This window comes from Cryphonectria parasitica (assembly GCF_011745365.1).
Source record: "Cryphonectria parasitica EP155 unplaced genomic scaffold M406scaffold_5, whole genome shotgun sequence".
Lineage (NCBI taxonomy): Eukaryota > Fungi > Ascomycota > Sordariomycetes > Diaporthales > Cryphonectriaceae > Cryphonectria > Cryphonectria parasitica.
The window spans coordinates 3,895,913-3,919,717 of NW_024468913.1; the positions used below are offsets into that span (position 1 = coordinate 3,895,913).

General features: G+C 52.4%; 7 protein-coding genes and 1 non-coding gene across 8 annotated transcripts; 4 read left to right on the forward strand and 4 right to left on the reverse strand.

The window, feature by feature from the left end:
• Nucleotides 1-421: 421 nt before the first annotated feature.
• Nucleotides 422-2,865, reverse strand: M406DRAFT_346877 (uncharacterized protein). Its single transcript, XM_040922227.1, has 3 exons — nt 2,203-2,865; nt 1,948-2,045; nt 422-1,811 (listed from the first exon to the last, which is right to left on the reverse strand). The coding sequence occupies exons 1-3, from the start codon at nt 2,464-2,466 to the stop codon at nt 1,028-1,030; spliced, it is 1,146 nt and encodes a 381-aa protein (XP_040776091.1). The 5' UTR covers nt 2,467-2,865; the 3' UTR covers nt 422-1,027.
• A 5,311-nt stretch (nt 2,866-8,176) lies between these two features.
• M406DRAFT_331441 (uncharacterized protein) lies at nt 8,177-9,048 on the forward strand (the record flags this gene model as incomplete). Its single annotated transcript, XM_040920631.1, has 5 exons — nt 8,177-8,302; nt 8,415-8,436; nt 8,504-8,676; nt 8,853-8,870; nt 9,010-9,048. 5 exons carry the CDS (start codon nt 8,177-8,179, stop codon nt 9,046-9,048), a joined length of 378 nt encoding a protein of 125 aa, XP_040776092.1.
• A 523-nt stretch (nt 9,049-9,571) lies between these two features.
• M406DRAFT_t70 lies at nt 9,572-9,643 on the reverse strand. Its single transcript has one exon. It is a non-coding gene; the product is annotated as a tRNA-Arg (tRNA).
• Nucleotides 9,644-10,517: 874 nt separating this feature from the next.
• On the reverse strand, nt 10,518-12,716 carry M406DRAFT_90849 (family 71 glycosyltransferase; the record flags this gene model as incomplete). The annotated part of the gene is made up of 3 exons (XM_040926188.1): nt 11,139-12,716; nt 10,969-11,062; nt 10,518-10,908 (listed from the first exon to the last, which is right to left on the reverse strand). The coding sequence occupies exons 1-3, from the start codon at nt 12,571-12,573 to the stop codon at nt 10,518-10,520; spliced, it is 1,920 nt and encodes a 639-aa protein (XP_040776220.1). The 5' UTR covers nt 12,574-12,716.
• A 1,387-nt stretch (nt 12,717-14,103) lies between these two features.
• Nucleotides 14,104-15,604, forward strand: M406DRAFT_331443 (RTA1-domain-containing protein; the record flags this gene model as incomplete). The annotated part of the gene is made up of 5 exons (XM_040920632.1): nt 14,104-14,279; nt 14,373-14,535; nt 14,604-14,709; nt 14,795-15,501; nt 15,548-15,604. 5 exons carry the CDS (start codon nt 14,104-14,106, stop codon nt 15,602-15,604), a joined length of 1,209 nt encoding a protein of 402 aa, XP_040776093.1.
• Nucleotides 15,605-15,706: 102 nt separating this feature from the next.
• Nucleotides 15,707-18,284, reverse strand: M406DRAFT_292429 (putative triglyceride lipase-cholesterol esterase). Its single transcript, XM_040919031.1, has 5 exons — nt 18,066-18,284; nt 17,914-17,993; nt 17,759-17,854; nt 17,388-17,683; nt 15,707-17,315 (listed from the first exon to the last, which is right to left on the reverse strand). Exons 1-5 carry the CDS (start codon nt 18,095-18,097, stop codon nt 16,128-16,130), a joined length of 1,692 nt encoding a protein of 563 aa, XP_040776094.1. The 5' UTR covers nt 18,098-18,284; the 3' UTR covers nt 15,707-16,127.
• Nucleotides 18,285-18,719: 435 nt separating this feature from the next.
• On the forward strand, nt 18,720-19,190 carry M406DRAFT_234396 (acyl-CoA N-acyltransferase; the record flags this gene model as incomplete). Its single annotated transcript, XM_040915981.1, has 1 exon — nt 18,720-19,190. A coding segment is annotated over one exon (471 nt), but the record flags the coding sequence as incomplete, so codon positions are not given.
• A 2,015-nt stretch (nt 19,191-21,205) lies between these two features.
• On the forward strand, nt 21,206-22,703 carry M406DRAFT_352079 (uncharacterized protein; the record flags this gene model as incomplete). Its single annotated transcript, XM_040922663.1, has 3 exons — nt 21,206-21,524; nt 21,585-21,998; nt 22,167-22,703. 2 exons carry the CDS (start codon nt 21,206-21,208, stop codon nt 21,890-21,892), a joined length of 627 nt encoding a protein of 208 aa, XP_040776096.1. The 3' UTR covers nt 21,893-21,998; nt 22,167-22,703.
• Nucleotides 22,704-23,805: the final 1,102 nt, after the last annotated feature.

Sequence of the window (23,805 nt, forward strand, 5' to 3'; positions counted from 1 at the left end):
CAAACTCCGTTGCTGCTGCTCATCGGAAAATAGAGAACAAAAAGAAGAAGAAAAAATAGAGTGGCTCGCCCTTTCGCGCATGACAAGCCGAGGGGATGATGCCCCCGCCCTCCGAGAAATGGAGCGATCTCGGCGCCGAACAAAGATACTACCTATTGCAACCATAATGCACACATGCTATGGGGCAGCGAATTATCATGTACCCAAATGAACCGGCTGTACTTTCTCTCTTTCGGTCTGCCTTGCTTATCCGAGAAGTAGGTAAAAGGCGCACGTCAGGCGACATCTGCAGTGTACCTTTGCCTATTTCACATGGTGGTACGACAGGTAATGGTGGGAACAGAACCAGAGACGGGGCTGCATGGACGGGGCACGGACACGCAAAATGAAATGTGAGAGACTGAGTGTAAGAGAGAAAGATGAGGGTTTACAATAGTAGTAATTGCGAGCGGTGTATTCAATTTGTTTCATTCTTTGCGCCCTGGTTGTATGGGGCCCCCAACCCGGTTCCAGCGCGCTTCGGTTCGTCTCTGTTGACCGGGTTCGCAGAAACAAGACAATAATAAAGAATCGTGAGGGAGCTGGCCCCATCCTCTTTAGTCGTACATATAAACCATATTTAGAAAGCCAAAACCTCTAGGCCATCGTCTCTCCATTCATACATTTCGTGGAATGCAATCATGCCCCCCTGTTGACCAGAAACGAATGAAAAGAGGAGAAAGAAGAAGAAAAACGAAGAGAGAAACAAAATCATCAATACTCTTGAAACGCCGTGCGGTAAAACGCTGTTGGAAGCCCCAGTCACCCTAATCTTTGCAACGCCCTCTCCATGTTGTGCAGAGATAATCCCGACCCAACAGTCATTGAAATTCCAGCCCCAGCCCTGACCATTATGACGAATGGATCCTCTGTGCCCAGCGTGGCCAGCCACCACACTCTGTTAGTTTTTCCTTTTCTTCTTTGCATCTGATCGGCGGTGAATTTCTCATACGTCCAACCATCCATCCCATCCATCCCGTCCCGTCGATCACAGTCGCATCGAGTCGGCATCGAACCCAGAGTATATCATCGGATCCCCCATGCCCATCATCACCTCGGGATTTGGACAGTTCAGCACATGTGGCTTGATAGTGCCAAACTCGGACTCCAGGAGGCCCTGGTTCAGCATATCCATGCCCACAAAGGAACCTGATGACTGTACGAATTGGGGTGGGGTGTTGCTGAAGGCCATCGCGGACGGCCTCATCCATGGCGCAAAGGTCGGCGGGATGGGATTCGTGGGAGAGGTTGCGCTCGGGAGACCTTCGGAGGGCGGCGCCGAGTAGCTATCAAATGAGTCGTACGTGAGGCTGGCCGGGCTCAGCGTCATGGTGCTGCTCGCCCGACCACCCCCAAAAGCAGCTCTGCGGTAATCTTCGAAGTCGGAATGGTCTGCTTCCGACGAGCTACTCCGGTCGGATCTTGATGAACCCGTCATCACGACGGCTTGCTGTTTCTGCTGCTGTCCCTGCTGCTGTTGCTGTTGTCCCACTGAAACTGCATCCTCCTGTTGTTGTTGGGCTTCAAGCTGTGAGGCCAGGTCGGCCAGTCCCTGCTCGTCCTCGGGGAAGACGGAGTGGACGGGCAGGTCAACGTCGCTGTTGGGTCGTATGCAACCCAGTTTCTGGGCGATGTTGTGTATTACAGGCTGTCCGCGGTCGTTGAGGTCTGGCTCTCCGAGATCCCACTGCTGGCCGTTTCGGACCATCGAGTAGAGCTTCTGCACGGTGGCGATGAGGGCGAATTGGGTGTTCTCTAGAACCTCAGCGTACCTAGAAGAATTATGTACATGTGAGACGGTGTTTTTGTTGATTTTGAAATGGCGGAGAAGGCAAGCGGGACCATGTAGAAATAAGAGTAACAGTGATAGATAGAAAGTAAGAAGCGTGGCAGGGACTAATAACGTACCCTCTGGGTAATTGTTTGAACTCCGTCTTCTTCCTCACGCCTGCTGTGCAGACCAGGCCGTCGTCCTTACACCTCTTGCAAGGAAACTCTCCATCGCACTAGAATTGGTAATAAATAACCCAAGTCAGCAAGTCAGTTCACTCAGGTCAATCAGTCAGTGATATCCATCCACCCACGCCAGGGGCAGATAGACGCTGACTCAGGGACATAACCAGAACAGCCCGCCGGACTTTGCCTTCTTTTTCTGCTCCTTACCTTTGTCTTCTTCATCCGACACCTCTCGCATGCCTTCCACACTCTCTTATGTCTGCTGTCGGCGACTGAGGAAAGTGCTGTAGAGTGGCTATCTGTTGGCGACATGGGCGAGTGCAGGTGTGAGTGGGCGGTGGTAGCAGTACCCGCTGCCCGTTTCGAGGTGCGGTGTGCGGGCTTGGTCGACTTGGCGCTGGAGCTGTTGCGCTTCACCGTCTGCACCTTGATGTGCTCCTCCGTTGGAGGACTGGGTAGGCTACGTTCCATGGTTGGCTGGATTTTATGTTTGTTAATTCAGGGTGGTGGTTGATCTTTCACACAAGAGTTTGTCCCACAGCTCTGAATGATCCCGTGAAATGATGGCCCAAATTAAATAGAGTGGATTGGAATTGTCAGGGCGAAAACCCCGTGTGTAAGTTTGAAGGAAGGTGGCTGGCTGATTTTGGGGGGAGGGGGAGAATGCCGCGATGTAAGCCACTGACTGTCCCAGATACGGCAACTGTGAAGCTCACTTCTGAGGTAGGAGTAGCAGCAAGTGGATGGTGTATGTGTGTTTATGTTGGGTCTGTGAAGCCGTGGGTATCTACTGTGTGGAGGAGGAGGAAGAGGAGGAGGAGGGGAAAAGTGAGAGCGATCACTTGGTGACAAAAGTTTCAAGAGGTGGAGAGGAGACAAATTAATAATGACGAGAAGGAAAAAGAAGGAAGACCAACAAGACGAGGTGCAGGAAGCTGTTGAAGGGCGCTGGGGATTATGTGATATGTAATAGACTTACAGGCCTCGGGCTGCGGGCGGTAATTATGATGCTAGAAAGGTCCGCTGCACTGAGCCGGTACCGTTCGCGAAAGAGAGAGAGCAGAGGGGGAGAAAATAGGGCCCTTACAAAACGGTTTCGAACCACGACTACCCCTGCAAAAGTGACGCGCTGAATAAACTTCCCTGCCAGAGTCACCGTATCAGCGTATGTACTTTGGGAGTACTGTGAGTAGTAGATTCCCAGGCTGATGGGTGGTGCCTTTTTTGGGCTGGGAGGCTACCAGCGTGGGTGGAGCCTTTTGCTTGGCCCAGCAAAAAATGGTTTGTCGTGCTCCGTTACCGTAAAAACCTCGCGGGCGCGCGGGCGTAACGGTCGGCCAGATGATATGTCCGAAGAAGCGGATGGATGGATACTTTTTAAGAGCCCTGCTGTGGACGTCGATGCCCAGAAGTTCCTTGTGGTAGCTGCTAAGTTCCTCTCTTTGTCTCTCTCTCTCTCTCTCTGTCTCTCTTCACGGAGACCTTGCTATGTATCCTGCCCCCCCCCTTTCAGCACAGCAGCACTCTTGGGGGGGGGGGCGGCAATTTGCTCAGTGACCGTCGCCTGTTTCCGGAAAGGACAAGGTCGCTACGGGTCCTCGGGCTTTGGCAGGCGACCGTCTGACACCTGATGATGCTGGGTTTGCCTGGAGTTAACATTTCATTCTCCCTTTTTTTAATATGAGGATATCCCTGGGCGTAAAACCTCTCCCCCAGCAGGATTCAAATGTTTTTCATCTCTGGAGAGAATGTGTCAGCCTGGTGAGGTTGTACGAAAACCCCGGTCGGATCGTATGTCAAGACCGGACAAGTCTGTCATCCCGAACACTGTACACACCAGCAAGGTCTTGGAATGTCTTGGTTCCTAGGCATTGCGCTGGGGGTTAGAGGGGTCTCGCCCTGTGCCATGTGATAGGCTTGGTGACAGCCCAGAGCTTGGTGGAATACCATGTAGGGATCTGAAGGTACCGAACAAACTCTACATCAGACGATTGAACGAAGCGTTATGCTTTTCCATGAAGGTGGCGGATCAAAAATGGTGATGAACATACCTCTGCTTTTGGTTGCCAAGACAAGTTACTTGGGAGTCTCAACATCGCCAAGCCCCATTATTCTTGTTGCGGCGCCCCTCGCTCTCGAGTGTGGATGTGGATGAGCCACAGTTGCGTCGTGTTCGTACGTCAGAAGACGTGGTCCTCGTCGCTCTTCAATGTTATTCATGCCCAAGTATGGGATCCTTCTCTACCATAGTGTATGCTATGAAGGCAGGAGCAGCTCTGGAGGAGTCTGGAGGGAGTAGTGCGCCTTCCCCTGCAAGGCAATCAATGCAAGGATGGAAGGAGCCCCCCCCCCCCTTGACGAGATCTCGAGATACTAAGCAGTTACCTCGAGTGAACTTTGGAAGAACTGAGCGGCGGCCGGACCTCTGAGTAAGCCCTGCAGTTAGCCCAGGTCACAGACAGAGCCAAGCAAATTGCACAGCAGGACCGAAGAAAGACGCAACAACCCTGAACTACGACGGCTCGCATAACTCGCTTTGTTTCCGATTGGCTGACTGTACACAGAAGGGGGGCTAGTCCTCAACATGGCCCTGAACAAGAAAAAGAGGAGGGAAAAAAGTCTCCGAAGTACATTTGCTCAGCCAGTTCATTGATATTTCCAGGCACAAGAGGATACAACCTTCAAGCCCAGCCCCAGCGCAGCTCGCGCTCTGAACGGAGTGACCCGGGACTAGGGCAAAACCTTCAGTTGATAAGACTACTAGTACGCTTTGCTAGCTCGTCTTAACTGACTCTTTGGCCCAAGACTCTCATCATCTTCCTCCACCCCTAGGCTGTTCTGTCTCCTGCTCTGCCACGAGAAAGAAAAGGCAGAAAGAAAGAGAGAGGAAAAAGAAGAGAGCAAGAAGAAAGATAAGGAAAAAGGAACCTATTACAATTTCCCCTCAGGGCTCGGACCTACATGACATCAGCTGTGGTGGTGATCAGTGGATCGGTCTAGCCCACAGGCAAACAACTCGTCATGCAATCCAATCAATGGATGAGCGAGAACCTTGACTTGGAATGGGGCTTCAACCTCCCTCTCATCAAAATAAGAAATGGTAGACCTCCGTCTCTACAATCGTGTGCTAAATTCCCAGCATGAAGCAAAACACGCCCAGGCGGCTCAAAAGCTTGATGAGCGTGCCCACCGCTCCTAGGCTGGACAGATGGAAGGGGAGAGAGTGAGGATCATTATCACCGCAGTTACTCGGGGCCAGGAGTTAACGGGGACGGGAATATGGGCCTGGGACCTGGGACACCAGGGGCCTTCACAAGGCATTGAGCATTCTATAATTCCAGAGTGCTATGACAGTAGGGCTGACAAGAGACGAGAGAGAAAGAGAGAGAGGGAGGGGAACAAGACCCTGTACTGTTATGTCCGGTGTTCTCTCTTTGTTCTCAGTCTCAGATGCCGAATCAGGCAATCCCCTGCCTCCCAGTTCAAACCCCTCAAACAGCAGGCGGCTGACGTTGGCAAGTTCTGCTTGGTTGGTAAGGCGAGGTCGCATTAGAAATCCATAGTTATGATTCCCCGCTTGCTTACAGAGCCGTCCAGCCTTGGACCTCGCGGGCGGATTTGAGTCATACCGGCATTTGCAATGGGGGACCCCCATGGGCCTTTTCTTTTCTATTCCGGTTTAACTGGTTTATTTTCCCTTTCTTTTTGGCTTCCGGTTTGGTGTCACTCGGACGAATTGTTATACGGGTTGTTGCACGTACAATTGGTGTTGTGGGTTTCGTTCAGCAAGTAGTGCCCTCCATCAAAATCAGGTCCAGACAATTGATTGAATGACTACTTATCCTCAGCAGTGAGACTGCTAGCCTTCACTGTGCCACATCCTATGATTACATAGTACCTCGCCGTCACGCTTCGAGCTCTTTTGAGCTCCCATGTGGGTCGACGCGGCCCCGGCAGAAGGCGCCGAAAAAAGGAAGAGAGGAAAACGCCCAAACGGAATCAAAGTACATGGAAACGGAGTAGGAATCGACTGAATCCGTCCAAGTCCGTATCACTAGCGAGTCGCCCTTAGCGTGACCGGCGCCGAATCGGTGCCGATCCTGGAAAAGTTATAGCACAATTTAGTTATAAGACTTGCTGTCGGTAGTTCGGCCCAGTGCAGACAACCTCTAGATCGATAGCAAGGGAACTCGCAGAGTGAGCATCATTCTCTGTGTTCCTCTTGTGTCAGCCTGTCTATCGCGTTGTGGACTGGTAATTCGAAGGCGTTGAGTGGCAGCCTTGGAGTGAGACCTTCTACATCACCATGCTAAATTTTACCCAGTATGATCGGCCAAGGGATCGACTCCCAGCTCTTTTCGTCCATTGCGGCGCCCGGGTCCGTTCCGGATCCCAATTCTCGGGCCTCGCGATTACGCGCGATGTTCCCCGTCCATGTGGAATGAGGGAAGAGGAATAAAAAAAAAATCGAACCTTCTACCGTGCCCACTCTTCCATTCGCAGCATTTTTCTTCTGCGCTCTGTTTGCGGCAATGCCCAATTCCCTATGATCCTTGACCCTAGGAAAAGAACCACGCGACAGATTTTAAACTTGCAGCATTTCGCCAGAAGTTATGGAATCACATGCATACTTTGAAGAAGGCCCCCCTTGTTCCCTCGAAATCGCCACACCTGCATTGTATACAGTAGTCGTACTACAGGTGGGCCATTCTTGCCCCCTCCTCTCATGACACATCACTAGCGAGGCTCTACACAATCCGATCTCTTAACATGATAAGGAACGACTATGCTCGCTAGCCTCTCCTACCGGACGGGTTGAACGCTACGCGGCAGTCACATACACCTTGTCGACGTCGTCATCGCCTCGCCTCCCCATCAAAACATGCTAAGGCGTGTCATGGACAGAAGCGAGCGCATCATCAACAAAACCAGTCTCATCATTGTTTTCTATCTCGAGGCTCAAGGTTCCTTTTCAGGTTTCAACACACAGGCACATACCATAATAGCAACGCCAGCGGACCTTTCCGACCAGTTTCTATGTGGGCCGTCCCAAGTAAAAAGCCCTCTTTTTTGAGCCGCTAGATGCACTACTAATTACGTCATGATTGTCATGGACTCGAACTCGAGTCGCCTCAATTTCTGGTCTTCTGAAAGCAGCCTTCTTTCAGCAGGTAATGTCTCCTGTGCAAAATCATTCGCATTTTTAACCGCTTTGCACGATCTGTGGATAATAGGGATACCCCCGCGGCCGGGTCCGACCCACACACCACTTGCCCTATTGTGTCTGACAGCGATCGTCAACCAAGTGGGTTCTCCCGTTCCCGTCAGCCTACTCGCTGATATTGTGGTGGTGCCTGTTCACTCTTCAATACATTTGAAGAACAAATGAAGAAAAAGAAAAGGTTTAATTGGACCATGCCAGCTGGCTTTTCAGAAGAACATCGCCGTTGCTCAATAGTAGTCAACCAACCACAATGTCTTGGAACTACGCTGAAAAGATTTGGAACTGCAAGAGCTTACATTGCAAAGACACTGCAAGGTTATTCCTGAATTGCGTCACTTTGCAGCTTTGCACGTTCCGCATCGAACTTGGCTTCCTACGAAGATAGGCAAGGTGGATCGGTGGTTCGTTAGAATGGTCTAGATCAGAAACTAAGTTGCTGATATACTTCGCAGCAGAACCGGAGCGTGGCTGTTTCCCCTGGTTTGACAAGGTTTAGTATTCTCCCGATTCAAAGCATGGTGGTTACTATTCCAAGCTTCGGTATCGCTTTTTAGACTCTCACATCCTTCACTCGGTGGATCCCGCCCGCATCATGCCTGGCCAACCCCGAATCCCGTGCTGCCCTTGAGAGTTCAACGGTGGAGAAAATGCATGAGCAGACGCCATGCAACATGGATAGAGGGGTTTTCCAACAAAGAAAAAACGAACAGGATGAGAAGAAAATAAGGTTATGTGGGATCGCCATATAGGAGGCCAGAGGCTCGGGTCAGTGAGCCCCACAGGGCTGCGACGCGAAGGTAGACGCGAGAGCGACAACGGGGGAGGGGGGCGCAATATAATTCAGTGCCAACACTGATCATGCCACTTGCTGCGCAAATTATTGGGACCTCAATGGCGGTGATGTGTCGGCATCGTCTCGCCTCAAGAACTCCAGGGGAATTCGGCTGTAGTGTCGCGATGTTGGCATCGCTCTTTGGGTATGTAAATACCGCGCTTCATGGGCGTGTGCGTCGCGATTTTCTCGTCGAGACCGACGACCAGGATGGGCTTCAAGACCGGGTCCCGAAAGCGAGTACCGAAACTGTGAGTTTAGTCACGAGTGTGAAGCTTGAGGTTGTCAAGAGCACACAATATGACTGGTCAAGACTTCGAGGTGGGGGGTGTAAATGAGCCTCCTTAGCAACAATCCTGATAGCAGATTGACCAGACCATATACCGTAAGTATTAGTAACAAACGGCCCGAAACCCCTTGGTCCTACATCTTTACAACTACATGAGATGCAGCTTCTGTCGACCACCTAGCCAATGTTGTACGCAACCAAATATCGGGTCCTAAGTCTCGCGACACAGGTCCTACATCCCTCCATGACTGTGGCGGGAGATTGGCCAGTGATCAGCTAATTAATCAGACTCAATGGTTTAAGATACCGAGGCATCCCTGGGAAGAAGACACGCAAGTACGTGTATATATGTATGTATATATACATTCGTCGTATCATGTAACGCCCACTACGCAACATTTGGTTAAGATATCGATTTAACATCTGAGGCTCTGGATTTTGGCCCATAGAATGACGAGGCCTCTGAATATGTCTTGCCACAAAATTGACGGTTCTCATTACTTCAGTCCTAGTATAGCACCATTCCGAAGGTTTGTCGATCCATTGTGGACAACTCAAGTTTCAGGGCTGTTGAGGTGTTCCCACAGTCGGCAGTGCAAGAGATTTCCAACGGATCCCGCCATCATTCTCATAGCGACACTGCTTGAATGGTATGTAAAGTGCCTTTAGCTCAAGACCGATCGGAAACGCCACCATTGCCTTCTGTGAAAGGTTAGACATGTGACTCGCCGCATGATTTTGCCATCTAGGAGGCGTTGGACTTCTCCATTCTGAGGACTCAAGTGATTATCAGACGGCGGAGTCTTTCACAAACACACGTCTGAGCCACCTCAATATCATGTACAAGCAGTCAAGTTATTGGGGCATAATTAATAAAGCCGTCTAATTTTAAACGGTATTGATTCTGGAAAAGAATAAGAGGGCAAGAATTCGACAAATTTTACAGATTTTATGAATGATCACTCTTTTTGATTGTCGCACATTGTGAAAAGCACATCAAGAATTAGAAACGGTAGACGGAATGATCTTCCATGCCAACTATATACGGCTATTTGCAGTCGAGATGTTTTGAGCCAGGTATCCCACGCCATAGCCACTCACTCAGTGAACAATCGCCTCGCAGCTGGAAAAAAGAAAAATCCCCGGACGTCTTCCACGCACATTTCTCGCTCTAAACTATTGATTGACAGAGAGAGAAGAAAAGGGAGACAGTAAGAAAATGAAAAAATTATGACCTGTGCAGGGGTCGAACCTGCAATCTCCTGATTCGTAGTCAGACGCCTTGCCATTGGGCCAACAGGCCTGTTGATTGTTGAAAGAAATGTGAGCATCAGACATTAAGTATGCTAGTGGCTAAGCACATGGGGTCTACCGCAACAAATTTTGGTGGAGTGGAGACAAGCCCGTCCGAATCCTGATTAGCGTCATCGATCGGATTCATGGTATCACTAGCATACTCTGATGCTAGGTTCGTGAGATACGTACATCAGAAGCTTCTAATTTCTTCTCAAGCACAGCTCGGCTGAATGATTTGTATCAAGACCTCAAGAGTTTCTCGTTGATAAAACCTGGTGATTACGGTATACATTCAATGCCTGATCGCACTCCTCTCCAGGTGAGGCTCTCCACCATCCCGAGCCACAAGATCGGGGAGGGAATAATTTAGGTCCAGACTTTCTAGCGAATTTCAATCGATCCCCGAAGCCAGTTTCCCAAACCTCAAGATACAACTTACAAGACGTCTGTAACTGCTGAACATGAACCCATCATTTCCAAGAGCGGGCGTTGCTGCGCTATCAAAGCCACCGATTTGACTAGACCTGCTTTTGTTGTGCGTATGATTCTAATATCGTTCTTATTCCCACACTTCAGCCATACACAGAGCTTATTCTGCTTATTATATATGTCTCACTTACATTGCTGACATAGGTTAAGAGTGAGTAGGAGGGAGAAAACAGTTTTCAAGGAAACCAAGCATTTGGTCACAAGCTCGGAGAACCGGAGAGAGACATGCTCGATAGAAGGCGGCGATTTCCTACAAATCGAATACGACAAACACCATGTACAACGAAGTAATATCGTTTTTTATCAGAAAAAAAAAAAGTTGTCATTAGCATATTAAAGTCATATCCAAAGAGCCCATAAGTTTCCAAAGGGACCTAGGCTTCCTTTCCCGTCTAAGTGGCAATGCCAATCTTCCTGGCCTGCTTGACCATATCGGCAAGGAGATCCTTCTCTTGGGTAGAGAGCTCACCCTTTAGGTGGTGATCCGTCGTCAGGCAGCACATATTGGCATCGCCTAGGAACCAAGCGCCCGGCTCCCTGATGTCGCGGGGCTCAATCAGGAACGAGTCCCAGGATCCAAACTTCCACTCCCGCCTGTCGAGGAATTTGTTGCGCACGAGTCCGCCGTTGAACCAGAGCGGCTTGCCTTGCGTGTCGAGGTGAAGAAGCTGCGGTGAGCAGATCTTAGGCTTCGGGGGCTCTCTAGGCAGCAACTCAGATGCGCTGGTGTCGGTGTCGTTCCCTTCCGTGCTGGCGAGGTCGCCAGAGGTGTCTTGAGACTCCCTGTCCTCTGCTCTGTTCTCGTCGTCTGGTCTCGGCTCGGGGATGGGTTCAGGGATGGACTCGAGCTCGCCAATGATGCCGGCGTCACCTTGGTGGAAGGCGTAATCTGTATCTCCAACGAGCTCGAAGCCGAGCCAGAACGTCTCCTTGTCACCTGCAAATCTCTCGTTAGAAAAAGAACCTGGCATGATGGGCGCGGAAAACCTTGTGTTCCTCAAGGGTGGACGCACCGTAGACCATATCGTACACGCCAACCTGGTTTTTGGACTTGTCTCCTTCCCGGTCTGGCCCATTCATCCGCAACACGAACAGCATCGCCAGGAAATGTCGATGCGTATCCACGACAAGTACTCCACTCTCCTGCTGGTGTCCACTCTCCCCCTTCCACAGCCGGCTCTGCTTCACGTTCCGCGACACAGGCTGCGGTAGGATGGACTGCAGCCAGCTCTTCTTGCTCTCGGGCATGATCAGCCTGTCACGGAAGAACAAGGCCCCGGTGTCGACGTACTCGGGGTAGTCAAACATGACCTCGGGATTCTTAAAGAAGAAGCTGTCCGCGTCGATGAAGATGACCTCTCGGAAGCTTGACAGCAATATGGCAAAGGGCTTGGCGGCCCAGCTGGCGATGTTCCACCCCACGGGATTTACCATGGCTCCGATGTCTCGCGTGATGACGCCTTCGATGTCTTCGAGGTCCTGCCGAGAGTCGCGGTTGAGATCGTTGTCGCCGACGTACATGACCTCGATCGGCAGGTTGCAGCCGAGCTGGCGGAGGATCGGGATCTGGGTGAGAAGATATGTGACTTGATCGTTCCCTGCGGTAAGCACAATACCACGGCCACCCTTCTTGAGGTGTGAGCGGAGTGTCATGTGGTCAGGGAAGTAAGGCGCTGTGAAGGGGAAGAGGAGATCATCCAGCTGAACGAGCAACCGGCGGAAACCCTCATAGGCGTGTATCTTGTTGACCAGCTCGACATGATCTATGCTGGAAGAGGCAGTCGAGGCTTGGTATCGAAGAAAGGGAATCACGTCATCCCTGATCTCGTAGCCGCCGTCCGAGTCCGTCACAACATGCAGGTCCTCCCACGCATCGAAGTACTTCTTGTACTTGCGCGCAAGCATGCCTAACTCCCGGAGTCGCTGTTCGCCTGTGAGCTCGATCGGGCGAAGGAGGCCCCGCATTTCGAGTTCGCTGGGTAGCAGGTTGATGATCTTAAAAAGAGCATCATTGAAGCCAGGCCTAGGCGAGAAATGGACCTCTGCTGGTGACTTGGAGGCTGTCCTGCCGAGCCCATCCTCCTTGCTAGCTAGGGGCACCTGATGGGGTTTATGAGGAGGGAGGCCTTGGGGCCCTTCTTCAGATACTTTGCCGGTATCAACGTCGAGTGTCGGAAAATGCGTCTCTTCTGTCTGCGCTGGCGCAGTACCGGTTCTGGGCACGGAGCCCACTGCTTCGTTCAAGGACCCAACACCATCGTATGACGCCGACGAGGAGGAGGACCAGTAGAAGATGGCTGACCGAACGACCAGGACCACGAGGACCACTAGAGCTATCTGTCGGACTCTCTGGTTATGTTTCGACGGTGGTTCCCTTGGGCTGGGGACGGCCAGTGGCAGACGACCTTCCTTCAGAGGGACATCTTTGAGTGAGAGGGGTTTGAACATCTCGGGGGACGTTCAGGCGCCCGAGGACCAGGTGATAAGAGAACCACGTATCCTATATGTCGTGTAGTCTTGACGCTGGAGGAAGAGGAAGAAGTAAATCAACAACAATCACAACAACAACAAACGCTGGACACAGAAAGAAAGACTCAAGAAAGGAATTAAGGGCGGAGGAAAAGACGGCGGCGACGCGGAAAGTCAAGCAGAACCCCTCGGGCCGTGTCTAGGGAGCGCGATCTGGCTAGAGAAAGGGAGGCAGCCCCTTGGCAAATACCGCGTCCATTCATCTTATTATTTCAGCTGCAAGGGGAGCTTCCCAGCAGAGATGCACAGCTGGCCCCGATATTTTAATCCAGACTCCGGCCTGTGCCTGGGAAAGGCATAGCAACAAGGTCTCGAAGAGGCGCCGTCAGGGACTGGCGTCCCACCATGATGCCTCGGGGAACCCTTGAAGCTGTCACGGGCCGGTCACTGGTGCAGATCAGCCAATACCGCTGGCCCCAGCGTACCATACATAGTATGAATGAATGAATGAATGATATGTTCTGGGCGTAGGGGGGAGCGAGTCAGGGTTCAAGACTTGCTCGTGATTTCTGTGAGCTTTTTTCTGCGTTTGGGGGAGGGCGCCACTATTCAGCCCATCCAAAAGAGTCTAGAAGACGCCACCAGCCTGATTAGCACGTGGCTAGCACTGGGCTACGCTGCACCGTGGACGCTTGGCGGGAGCAGGGCGTCCGCTGAGTCCAGAGCTGAACAAGACTGGCACCCCGGAAATTTATGCCTGGTTCCATGCAGCAGTCGGTCTTCTGGCCGTGACTTTGTACTATGGCATGTAGGTATAGCCGACAAAGCGGCTGAATCTGTAGATCCTGAGGCTTGGCATGACCATATCTAGTCGTCTCGATCCTCGATAGGGGCTTTTATGGATGAGACTTAGTTTTCATGCCGACGAAGAAGACTGGAGAAGGATGATTCAGCCCGAAAAGGGAAATCCGAACATAGCAATGGAAGAAAGAAAAAAAGGACAGAAAAAATAGAGGCAGTACCCGAATTATTCCCCGTAGTCCTCGAAAAACACTGACTCATTTGTCTTCTCATTCCGGAGTCTTGAAATGCGAGGGTGTTCCTCGTGAAAGCTCAACAATCGCGAGCAAAGACAGTAGGCGAGCTGTATGCAGAAGATAGGGAAAAGGGGGGCAGGGGAAAGTGCTAAACATCCAAGCCAAGTAGCCTCACTGTGATTCGTCAAGTGAATATTCTTCCCTTCCTCAACTGGAATGGACTTGACGGGAGGCTACTTCCCCTTCTACACTTGCTAAGCCTGTTGTGCTTGCCAACATTTTCTATGCTCTCCAATACTGGTAACTGCGATGGGCTGCAGATAAGGTAGACAAATAGACAATACTGAAAAGAGGAATAGTTTCGAGAATTGATCTGTCAAAACCACAACCATCATCATTGTCATCTCAATTTCTGCCCAGCAATACCATTATCAACTCAATTTATTCCTATTGCTACTGACCGTATGTCATAATGGACCCATCCCGCTCCGACTCCGAGAACATGAACTTCCTCTCGAGGATCTGCGCCGTGGCACCGCAGGCGCATCCAAATTGCCAGACAGGATTCTACGGATACAAACTGAGCCACAATGCCAACGGCGCCTTCATGGTGCTATTCTCTATTGTTGCAGTTGCTTACATCTGCATGTACGCCTGGAAGAGGGTTGGCGCCGACTTCACTGGCTTCATGCTACTAGGTTTGTTGGCAGAGGCTCTCGGATACGGTGCTCGGGTGTAGAGCACTACCGATCAGTTCGAGGACGATGCCTTCTTCATGCAGATCTGCTGTTTGACCATTGGCCCGGCGTTCATGGCCGCGGCTATCTATCTTTGTATGCGGAGGATTGTTTTTTGTTTCGGCGAGGAGAACTCCCGCATCTCGTCCAGATGGTTCACCAGAATTGTAAGTCGTGATGCTCCCGCTGCCCAGGTTGCGTGCCGTCCGAAATCTGTGTGGCTGAACGGTCACAGTTCATCCCATGCGACATCGTCTCCCTCGTCCTGCAGGCCACGGGTGGCGGTCTTTCAGCTGTCGCATACAAGAACGGCGGTCATGTGTCTACCGGCAACAATATAAGTGAGCCAATTCCTCCTCACCGTCTCCACGTTGATATTATCTGGTCAATGAAACGAAATTGACCGATGCCTGGCTTGCCATCCAGTGATTGCCGGCCTGGCCTTCCAAGTTTTCACAATGGCCACCTTCATCTGCAGCGCGGTCGACTTCACGCTGCGCACATACTTGCGCTACAAGCTGCAGGGCCAAGAAGCCCTCGAGCAGGCCGTGTCAAACACGGCTGTCCGCAGCTCGACCCCCTTCCGCCTCTTCCTCGCGGCCCTGATCTTTGCCACGCTGTGCATCTTCACCCGGTGCTGTTTCCGTGTTGCGGAACTCAGCGGAGGGTGGACGGGTCCGTTAATGAAGAAACAGGTACTGTTCATCGTATTCGAGAGCACCATGGTCTTCTTGGCGAGCGTGGCACTGGTCGTCTTCCATCCCGGGTGGTGTTTCAAGATAATGCTGGAGGGGGAGGGCGGCCTGGGCCTCAGCCGGCTCAGACAGTTCAGGCCGTTCCGGGGAAATAGACCGCGAGCCAATGCTGTTTCTGAAGGGAGCGTCGATGATGGCGTGTTACAGCGGCAGATCTCGGGGCAGATGCAGGGTGGCGAGGACAAAACCGAGGCTCAGGCCCCGACGACCTCACGCGTCCAAGTTCCTGCTCCACGTGCGAACACCACCTCCACTCATGGAGCCAACAGAGTCACGTTGCAGCCCAACATTCTGCTCAGTGAGACTCTCGCAGAGGATAATACAGCCTCGGGGGCTGAACATAACACACCTGTCAGGTCTGCGGTTGCCAATGCGGTGGTCTTTCCAAAGAATAGACCGAGTGCCACTGCCATGCCTTGTGCAGGCTAAGCGGCACACCCTGCCCATCAGGCGCGGCAATCTCTCCTCCCTGACCACATAGGACGAATGGGGTTGTCAGCTGGGGATTGAGCCCAATTGAGGGGGTTTGCTGGGTGGGATCGGGGGTGAGGAGACTCTTCATTGAAGGCAGGTTCATTTTGCTCTGGGTGTGTAATACGTTCTCTTTGCTGTAATTGGAATAGAGGAAGAAAGTATTGGGTAACAGTGTAGTCTGCTCACGCTGTACAGACAGGCGGGCTCCTCCTCCTTTGACTTTCTGATCAACTAGATCGGGGATGGACGGGTACAACTTTCTATACTGTCAGCACATGGATATAAACATTGTATGGCCTTTTAATTCTTTAGTTCCTTGACATCGCTTCCAGTCATCGTCCATTCCCTTTGTCCCTGGCTTCGTCCGAGCTCAACTGCGGACTGGCGATGACGCTGGTGGCATCTGTCGTGCTGACTCCGCCTGCAACCCCTACTGGCATCTAGACTGATGCCCTTGCTGCCGGATCTCGTAGAGTTCCGGAGGCTCCCGCTTGAAGTCCTCGCCTGGAGAGCTGGCAGGGGAAAAGAGATCATCTCTTGTCTCCGTCCAACTGTTCCGCACTGCCGTCGAGGCCGAGCCCCAGGCCGCGGGGGGGTGATGTTCTGCCTCTGCGTCCAAGAGGATGCGGGCTATCTGCGCCACGCTCGCTCGGGTCTGTGATGGTCGATATGTCATCGTCGCTGAACCTCACATCGCGTATGCCCTCGCGAGCCTGGTGCGCCTGCCTCGTGGATGGCGTGCCGCCCACAGCACTATTTACATCGCTGTCGTTCATGTCGCTCCCGTTATACGCGTGACCGCGCTGCCAAAACGTGGCGCTCTTGCCGAGGCTCTGCGTCCTCGCGCGGCGGTAGCTGTCGTACTCGTCCTTGGAGTGCTCGGCATTCGTGAAGCTGTCCAGGGCGTCGAAGACGTGCGGGAAGACCTGTGCGGCGACGTCGCGGGCCCACAGGAAGTCGAGATGTTCGTAGTGGGGGATCTCGGTCGCGACAGTCTTGGGCGGGAGTTCGCGCAGCATCGCCTTGATGTCGACGAGAGAGTCGCTGCCTCCGTAGACGAGCACGACGGGCGTCTTGATGTTGCGCGTTGGGTACTTGGTGACCTTGGTGGAGCGCGTGGATGTTCCTATGCTCAAGGGTGGGTCATCGTCGTACATCTGGAAAGATTTGGTGCGAATGATCTGGAACCAGTGGACCACGGACTTGGTGGAGGTGAACGAGTAGAGGTGGGGGTAGGCGGCGAGCTTCTGAGCGACCGAGATGTTTTGGGCCTTCCAGTTGAAGAGAAACCGGATCCCGTTGTCGATAATCTTGATATATAGAGGCGGGTAGATGATGGACTCCCACAGAGGTGCGGAACTCAGGATGCCGCGCCGACCAAACATGAGAAACAGGACCTGTGGTGATGCTTTAATCAAGGCGTCCGCAATACCGTTGGCCAGACCAGGCGGCGACATTGCCGGCGCGAGAGCAATGAAGACATTGACTTGTTGATTCAATTTCGGATGGATAGACAGGGCGGCAAAGGCCTGCGCCGTGCCTTGGGAAAAGCCGATATACGAGAGCGACGGCTGCCCTGTATTCCCTAGAATGTACTCTATACTGTTCGGGATGTCGTAGAAGGCGAACTCATCGATGGAAAAGTTCCAGAACTCAAGAGAGGTCGGCGCAGAGTTGACGCTTTTCTTGGAGTATTTGTTCCCACGATTGTTTCCAAGCTGTCGATTGAGAGAGAACAGAGGTCAGCACCACAAGTTTAGAACCCGAGAAGAACAGGAACAACATCTCACCCAAACATCGAACCCCTTATCTACCAAGACGAACGGCAAGGCCCTCTCCGCGTCCGTGAGGCAGACCCATACTTCGCTGTTCATCAGAAGCCCATGGTGCAGGTAGATGACTCGCTTCTTGATACTGTTGGGTCCGGAATTAACCTTGAGATCCTCCTCGTCTTTCCTCCACGCCAGCCGGTGCAGCCCCAGGAGGTAACCGTCGCTAGTCTGGACGACATGTTCCTCGGCGGTGTAGCCAAACAGCTCGCACAGCTCAACGAAATCGGTCGCGTTTCTTATGGCGGTTGAGAGGCCTAGAGCGGGTGATCCTCGTCAGCCTTGTGTTCTCCAATGGGCATGAATCCTTGCTGGATAGAACCTGGACATACTCTTCTTTCTTTCCTCTGCCCTTTTTTCATCTGTGGATCTCCACCGATTGAATATACGTCTCGATGCGCGGTAAAAGATGTTGATCAGAGGCGAAGCTGTCTAGTGGTCAGAGAGGCGCTCTCGTGTCTTAGGGAGAAGCTGGAAATAGACGGACGCAAGGCAAAGGTCAGGACGCGAATGATGCTCTCGAGAGTGACGAAGGCAAACGACAGAGCGACGGCGACATATTCGACTCTAGCGAGCATCATAATCAGTTAGCCAGCTGACAACCGGGGCAGGACCATGGTATTTCGTAGTGGCGCATACATGTTGAGGCGCCCAATGAATGGTACGGGCATGTTGGCGCGCTCAGGGTGGAATCTATCCGCCCGCCTACTATCGTCGGATTCTTAGGATGGCCAGGCTGGCCAGGATGCGCTTGGAGAGGCTGGATGGATGAAGGCGCACACAAATACTTCTCTAAGGCGACATGGTGTAGAATTCCATGTTTTAGAAAGACGAGAGAGAAGTTGGGAGAAGACTGTGGTTGTAGCTGTTGTACTGGGAAAAAGAGGGATGATGTCACATGCCAGTGGGTTTTACTAGCTGAGCCCAAGCATCACACAGGAGCTGCACCTGCAGGTCCAGGTCCTCAAATAGAAACGGCCCAAGTAGCCCACCCCCTGACCCACCTCAAGCATCCTCATTTCTGACTTCTGAGTCACTACAAAGATAAGACGTGTATTAGGCGGGTACCACGGCCGTCTCGATGAGCCTTACAAACTCCTCAAATAAATGAGCATGGTCCTTCTGCGCATTCATTCCTCTGCCATGGATCCTAATTCTTGATATCCGACTTCCTGCGCCCTAAAATCGATCCTCGCACTAGCTCAAGCACCGACAATATCCTGCCGAAACCTGGCGAGAGAGATGGAGAAGCCCTCGCCCGCGCCCGTGCTTGAGCCTCAAGGCCATGCAGTTGCTGGGCAGCAGGTTTTCATTGAGCGCGCCACCGTCCAAGATGCAGATGTCATCAGGTTGATGGTAATCGCCGCGTACGCCAAGTATGTTGAACGCATCGGCAGAGAGCCCGCGCCAATGACAGCAGACCAGCACGCCATCATTGCCGACCCCACGCAGGACATCTACGTGCTACGCAGGTGCGAGGACGGGAAGGTGGTGGGATCCATCCTCCTCTCGGACTCTGAAAGGGACGACTCGACGCTGGTGGATAATCTCGTCGTTGATCCAGAGCTGCAAGGGCGTGGCTATGGACGCCTCCTCATGGATTTTGCGCATGACTATGCTCGTGCGAAGGGGCGCCCGGCTCTGACGCTCTTCACCAACGAGAAGATGTACGAGAACCACGCACTGTATGTGAAGATGGGTTTCATCCAGGTAGACAAGAGGGTTGAGAATGGATACCACCGGGTCTACTTCCGCAAACAGCTCGCACCAGCAATTTCGCAGCACGCCTAAGGACACCTAGAGCTGTGTTCTCCTAGAACATGCCGGGGATCACAGAGGACAGCAGACGAAACAAGATGGAGCTTGCATCTGCCAAGCATACAATCTCTCACTATGGATATGAGATGTGCTGTCACGAAATGACCTTCCAGGTCCACGACCGCCGTTAACATTCTGTTGGCCTGTGCTTCTGGCTCGTCGAAAGGCCAAACCTCGATCCAACCAAGACCCCGGTGTCAACCCACTCTTAGTTAACAGGTGTCTGCCGGGCGAGACATGCATTATACATAGTAGCGTAGAAGACTAATGTGATGTGTTTATGAAAAGACAGGATCCTGACTGCTGCAGAAGTTCTGCCGAGACAAGGACTTTAATTAACCCGCGAGCTTGTCAGTGTAGCAATATCCCATCGTGCTCGTGTACTGGATCCAGGACGAGGAGAAGGGTACTAAGTCTGACCAGAGGAGCAAGGCCAGAATGAAGAGAGATAATAAGATGGGCAAGATCCACAGCCCACTCTGTACATAGTACCATAGGAGAAGTCTCATCTACTATGATTGATTAATGGTAACGTTGGATGGAGGGAGGAAAGAAGAGGCACGCCCGTTGGGACATGCAGCGGATCGGATCTGGCGCAGGGGAGACCCCTGAAACAGTGGCTGGCGTGAGGGGCGGGATTGGAGGTTATCTCCTGCGCAGTACTACCATAGGACCTTAGCTGCTAGTACCTTGCTATGACAGGACATCAAACCGTGTACCATGTACTATATAGAATGGCTCACCATCTGCCGCGTAAAACCAGCAAAACCCGCTGAGAGGGCCCCCCCACAGTCATGTTAGTTCTCTACAGCAACCCGCTGTCGACTCCACGTACTTGACCTGCCACAACACACACTACCGTAGCACTTATAGTGAGCAGGAACCATAGCAATAGTACCCGGCCGTACCATACTATCCCGCAAACCCGCCTGCTCGCTAATTGTCCCTGGTCCTCCGCATAAGCCAGTATGGGGGATATTCTTGTCTGCATCCTGCCATGACAACACCCGCCTCTGTTTTCTTGCTGCTAGTTGAAGTCGTCATCCTAACCTTTCCTCCTCTCCTTCTCTACCTAACACCATCAATTGGATTGCTACCCATACACCCGGGCATTCAGATAGCCACGCAGACAATCAATCAACGTTTTGCTTGTGGAATTGCCACCTCGGAGGCGGACTAATACTCTTTTGCTCCACGGCCACTGTTCCTTTCAGTTGCACGCATGCCTGCAGCTTAACTTCCGCGGCCTGAGAGAGCTCCACCCCAGCTCGTTTCTTCCTCCAGAGCAGCGATCCAACCTCGACCTGACAGCAACAATTCCGGCACCCACCTCAGCTGCCCGGTCCACTGCTGGGTGTGATCGCTGTCCCCCTCCCAACCCCTGGCGGTTCATCTCTCTTTTCTCCGCGCCCTGCCCCTACCCACGACGCACGACGGACTGCCTGTGCTGTCCGCTGCAACAATCGACCTCAGGGCCTTTCTCTCCCAGCTACATGATCCTCCCATGGACGATCTGTCTGGGTCTCAGCTCTGAACTCGTCCCAGCCTCAACCTGTTATACATTTTACTAGGCAGGATCACACTCAGGACCAGGACCTGGCCTAGGGCCGGCACCGGAAACGAGAGGAAAATAGAAAGAAAGAGAAGGGGGGAAAATCAAGAAACGAAACGAAAACAAAAGGCATCCGCTATATCCTGCCCACCCTGGATCGATACCCCTAAGCGAAGACGTAATTCCCAGCCAGGCGACACACACAAAGACACTCCCACACGAGCGCATTGACGCCACACTGTTGCCCGCCGAGGTCCCGTTCGATTTGATTAGGCCCCTGATCACTTCATTTTCCACCTCGTACTGTACTTCCCACCGTCAACTCCTGCTTGTCTCGACCAGGCGCAAACCACCCCAACAACGCCCACACCACCCTCCCCGAGACGATCCTCATCACGACCGTCTCAACATGCCCTCTCTCGCCGGTGGCAACGGCGCCGCCAAGCCCGCCACCTCCAAATTCCAGCTACCGGCCCTCGACCTCAAGTTCGGCTCTCTGACGGAGGGCACAGACATCCCACCCCCTCTGCCATCACCTATACAGGAGGAGGCACCAGAGCTTCCCAAGGCCGCCCAGCCCGCCGTCAATTCTGCTACGCACCACCCCACCATTGCCAGCAATGCTACCCAGACCACCCCAGAGGTCCAGAGCAACGGCCTGACGCGGTCCGCAGAGCAGCAACCGCCTGCCTCGCCGACCTCCACCAAGGCTCCGCCTAGCATCCGACGTTTGTTCAGCCGCAACCGTCTGAACGAAGCCTTATATGCTAACCGTCACCCCAATCTAGTTGACGGTGCCATCCCCAGGCCCCCGAGCCAGAGCAATGCCAGCATTGCTACCGACAAGCAGTCCAAGCGCAGCTCCGGTTGGTTCCGCCGCCTGCGAGGCTCCGACAGCCTGGATATCAGGCGCTCCAGTCGCATCTTCATCTCTGGCGATGGTCCCAAGCCTGCCACGCCCACCACGCCCACGACCCCCAGGTTTACCGGCCCTCCACCCCCCAAGATACCTGAGTTCAAGGCCCTCGGGTCCAAGGTCGACATCTCTGATGATGCTGGCAGCCTCGGCTCTGACCTCTTCAAGGACATCAAGTAGACGGACGGTAGGCCAGCACGCCCTGGCTGGATTCCATGTCTCAGGCCTGGCAATCCGGACAACGGCAAACGGTGCCAGGCCGTTTTCATCGATTCTGGACCGACTGCGCCCCCTACCAATAGATATGACGATACAGTTGCTTTGTGCAAGAAGTCGGAAAGAGAGAGAGGGAGAAAGAGATGGAGAGAGATGGTGAGAAGGAGGAATCGAGTTCGAGTTCGAGATACCCCGCCCGCCCTATGCGAGCTCATTCACAAGCGGAGAAGCGCCCCCCCCCCCCCTTTTCTTTTTTTGGTTTTTTCTTCTTCCTTTCTATTTCTTTCTTCTTTAATTCCTACGCACCTTTACATAACACTCTCACCCCGAACGACGTTTTCACTTTTCTTGTTCTTCGACCACAACGGGCCCCCAAGCCAATTTAACACGGACTTATCCATACATTGAAAGAGATGGAGGAGGTGACAGACCGAGGTCCCAATTTGGTGTATATTCTCTGGGTTATCTTTTCGGCGCTTCTCTTGATACCTTGAGAGCTGGGGCATAAAGGGCATATTGCTGGCAGCCGTACATAATATGATTTGACGTCACAAGCGGGTGTCGTTAAATCTTGTGAACTCATGGAGCGGGTCATTGAGTCAAGGGACGGAAGTGAGGTTTTTCTTCATAAGGGAAGAAGCATGCCTAGTCTGTCCCGCGCTATATGAAAAGAATTGTTGACGAATTCGAAAGGACAAGCAGCTGGGCCAAAAATTCGATATATATTTAATGGGAGACGCGACTGCCCAGGCATTGGGGGCCATTTCTACAAACCAAAAAAAAATGATTGGAACCGGACTTGAGTGCTGTGAAGACTGCGAACCATTTGTAAGTGATGTTGTTGTCATTGAGTTGGATCAACACGCGTGGCTTCACGGAGTGCCTCGTGGTTCGAGGTGGGTGCTGCCAGTATGATGCTCACGTACACTCAGTTCCATTGCCGTCTTGTTCATGGCCACTAGCGGCAGTAGCAAAGGCGACAAAGCGAGGCCTGGAGAGGTGTGGTGTCTTCAATGCGGTCCTGTCTATAGTGAGTATCATGCTTTTGATGCAGATATTGCTTTTGTAGTACGTCTAGTGTGCACTTTCTTTTCACGAATGCTATATAGTCTCACCATGAAGATCATTGGGCCGCTGCGGATTTTGGGTTTTTCTTGCTGCCAACTGCTGCGAAAACTAACTCTCTCTCACTTGCTCACTCACTCGCCTTTGATCTGGTCCTGTCTGTAGTAGGTATGGTGCATGTGGTTGCGGTCTTGGAAAGCTCTGATTGGTCGGTGGACAGCAGGTCAGTCGTCTGACAGCATTTCGTGCATGAGACGGGCAAGAGAATGCTATTTGAGGAGCGTGCCCGTGCTTCCAGACCTCGGTCTGCCTTGTCGGGGGCTGTTCGTTCGTCACTGTAGGTGCAGGACGGCTCAACTTGCGTGCGAGAAATAAGACGCTGCGTCAACCCCTTTTCGGCTATGCAGCAGGCAACTCGATGCAGGTACTGATGCAAGTGATTAATTTGATAGCTGGCTGCTCACACAATTTTTTTTTGAATTCCCTCGTGCTCATGCGTAAGACAGTCTTTTAGCTAGAATCGAAAGAAAGTATACGATGATTGTAGCCAAAGATCGAGCCCTCTCTCACCTGTGTCGCAGGCATTGCCAAATAGGGTAATGATTTAACCAGCTTATGCGTCAAAACTCTCAGCTGCACCATCTGATTCAACCCACCAATCTGAGTAAGCTCTCTGACAATCTCAGTTCTGCACTAAATGAACGATGTAGAACACTCGATTTGGACCGTCTCCTGGCCTTTTGAGAGCGCTGGAGGTGTAACGCTTGTTCCATAGTGCCATGAGCTTGGTTTCAGCTGCAAAGTCCGCTCCT

What these genes read in the sequence shown, in the direction of transcription:
- M406DRAFT_292429 (XM_040919031.1), bottom strand. Translation starts at nt 18,097, where the DNA reads ATGCCCGTACCATTCATTGGGCGCCTCAACAT. An exon ending in CGTCCTGACCTTTGCCTTGC is followed by an intron (nt 17,855 to 17,913) that starts GTCCGTCTATTT and finishes ACCACTAGACAG; the next exon opens with CTTCGCCTCTGATCAACATC. An exon ending in GGCAGAGGAAAGAAAGAAGA is followed by an intron (nt 17,684 to 17,758) that starts GTATGTCCAGGT and finishes CACCCGCTCTAG; the next exon opens with GCCTCTCAACCGCCATAAGA.
- M406DRAFT_346877 (XM_040922227.1), bottom strand. Translation starts at nt 2,466, where the DNA reads ATGGAACGTAGCCTACCCAGTCCTCCAACGGAGGAGCACATCAAGGTG. An exon ending in GTCGGATGAAGAAGACAAAG is followed by an intron (nt 2,046 to 2,202) that starts GTAAGGAGCAGA and finishes TACCAATTCTAG; the next exon opens with TGCGATGGAGAGTTTCCTTG. An exon ending in TTCAAACAATTACCCAGAGG is followed by an intron (nt 1,812 to 1,947) that starts GTACGTTATTAG and finishes TAATTCTTCTAG; the next exon opens with GTACGCTGAGGTTCTAGAGA.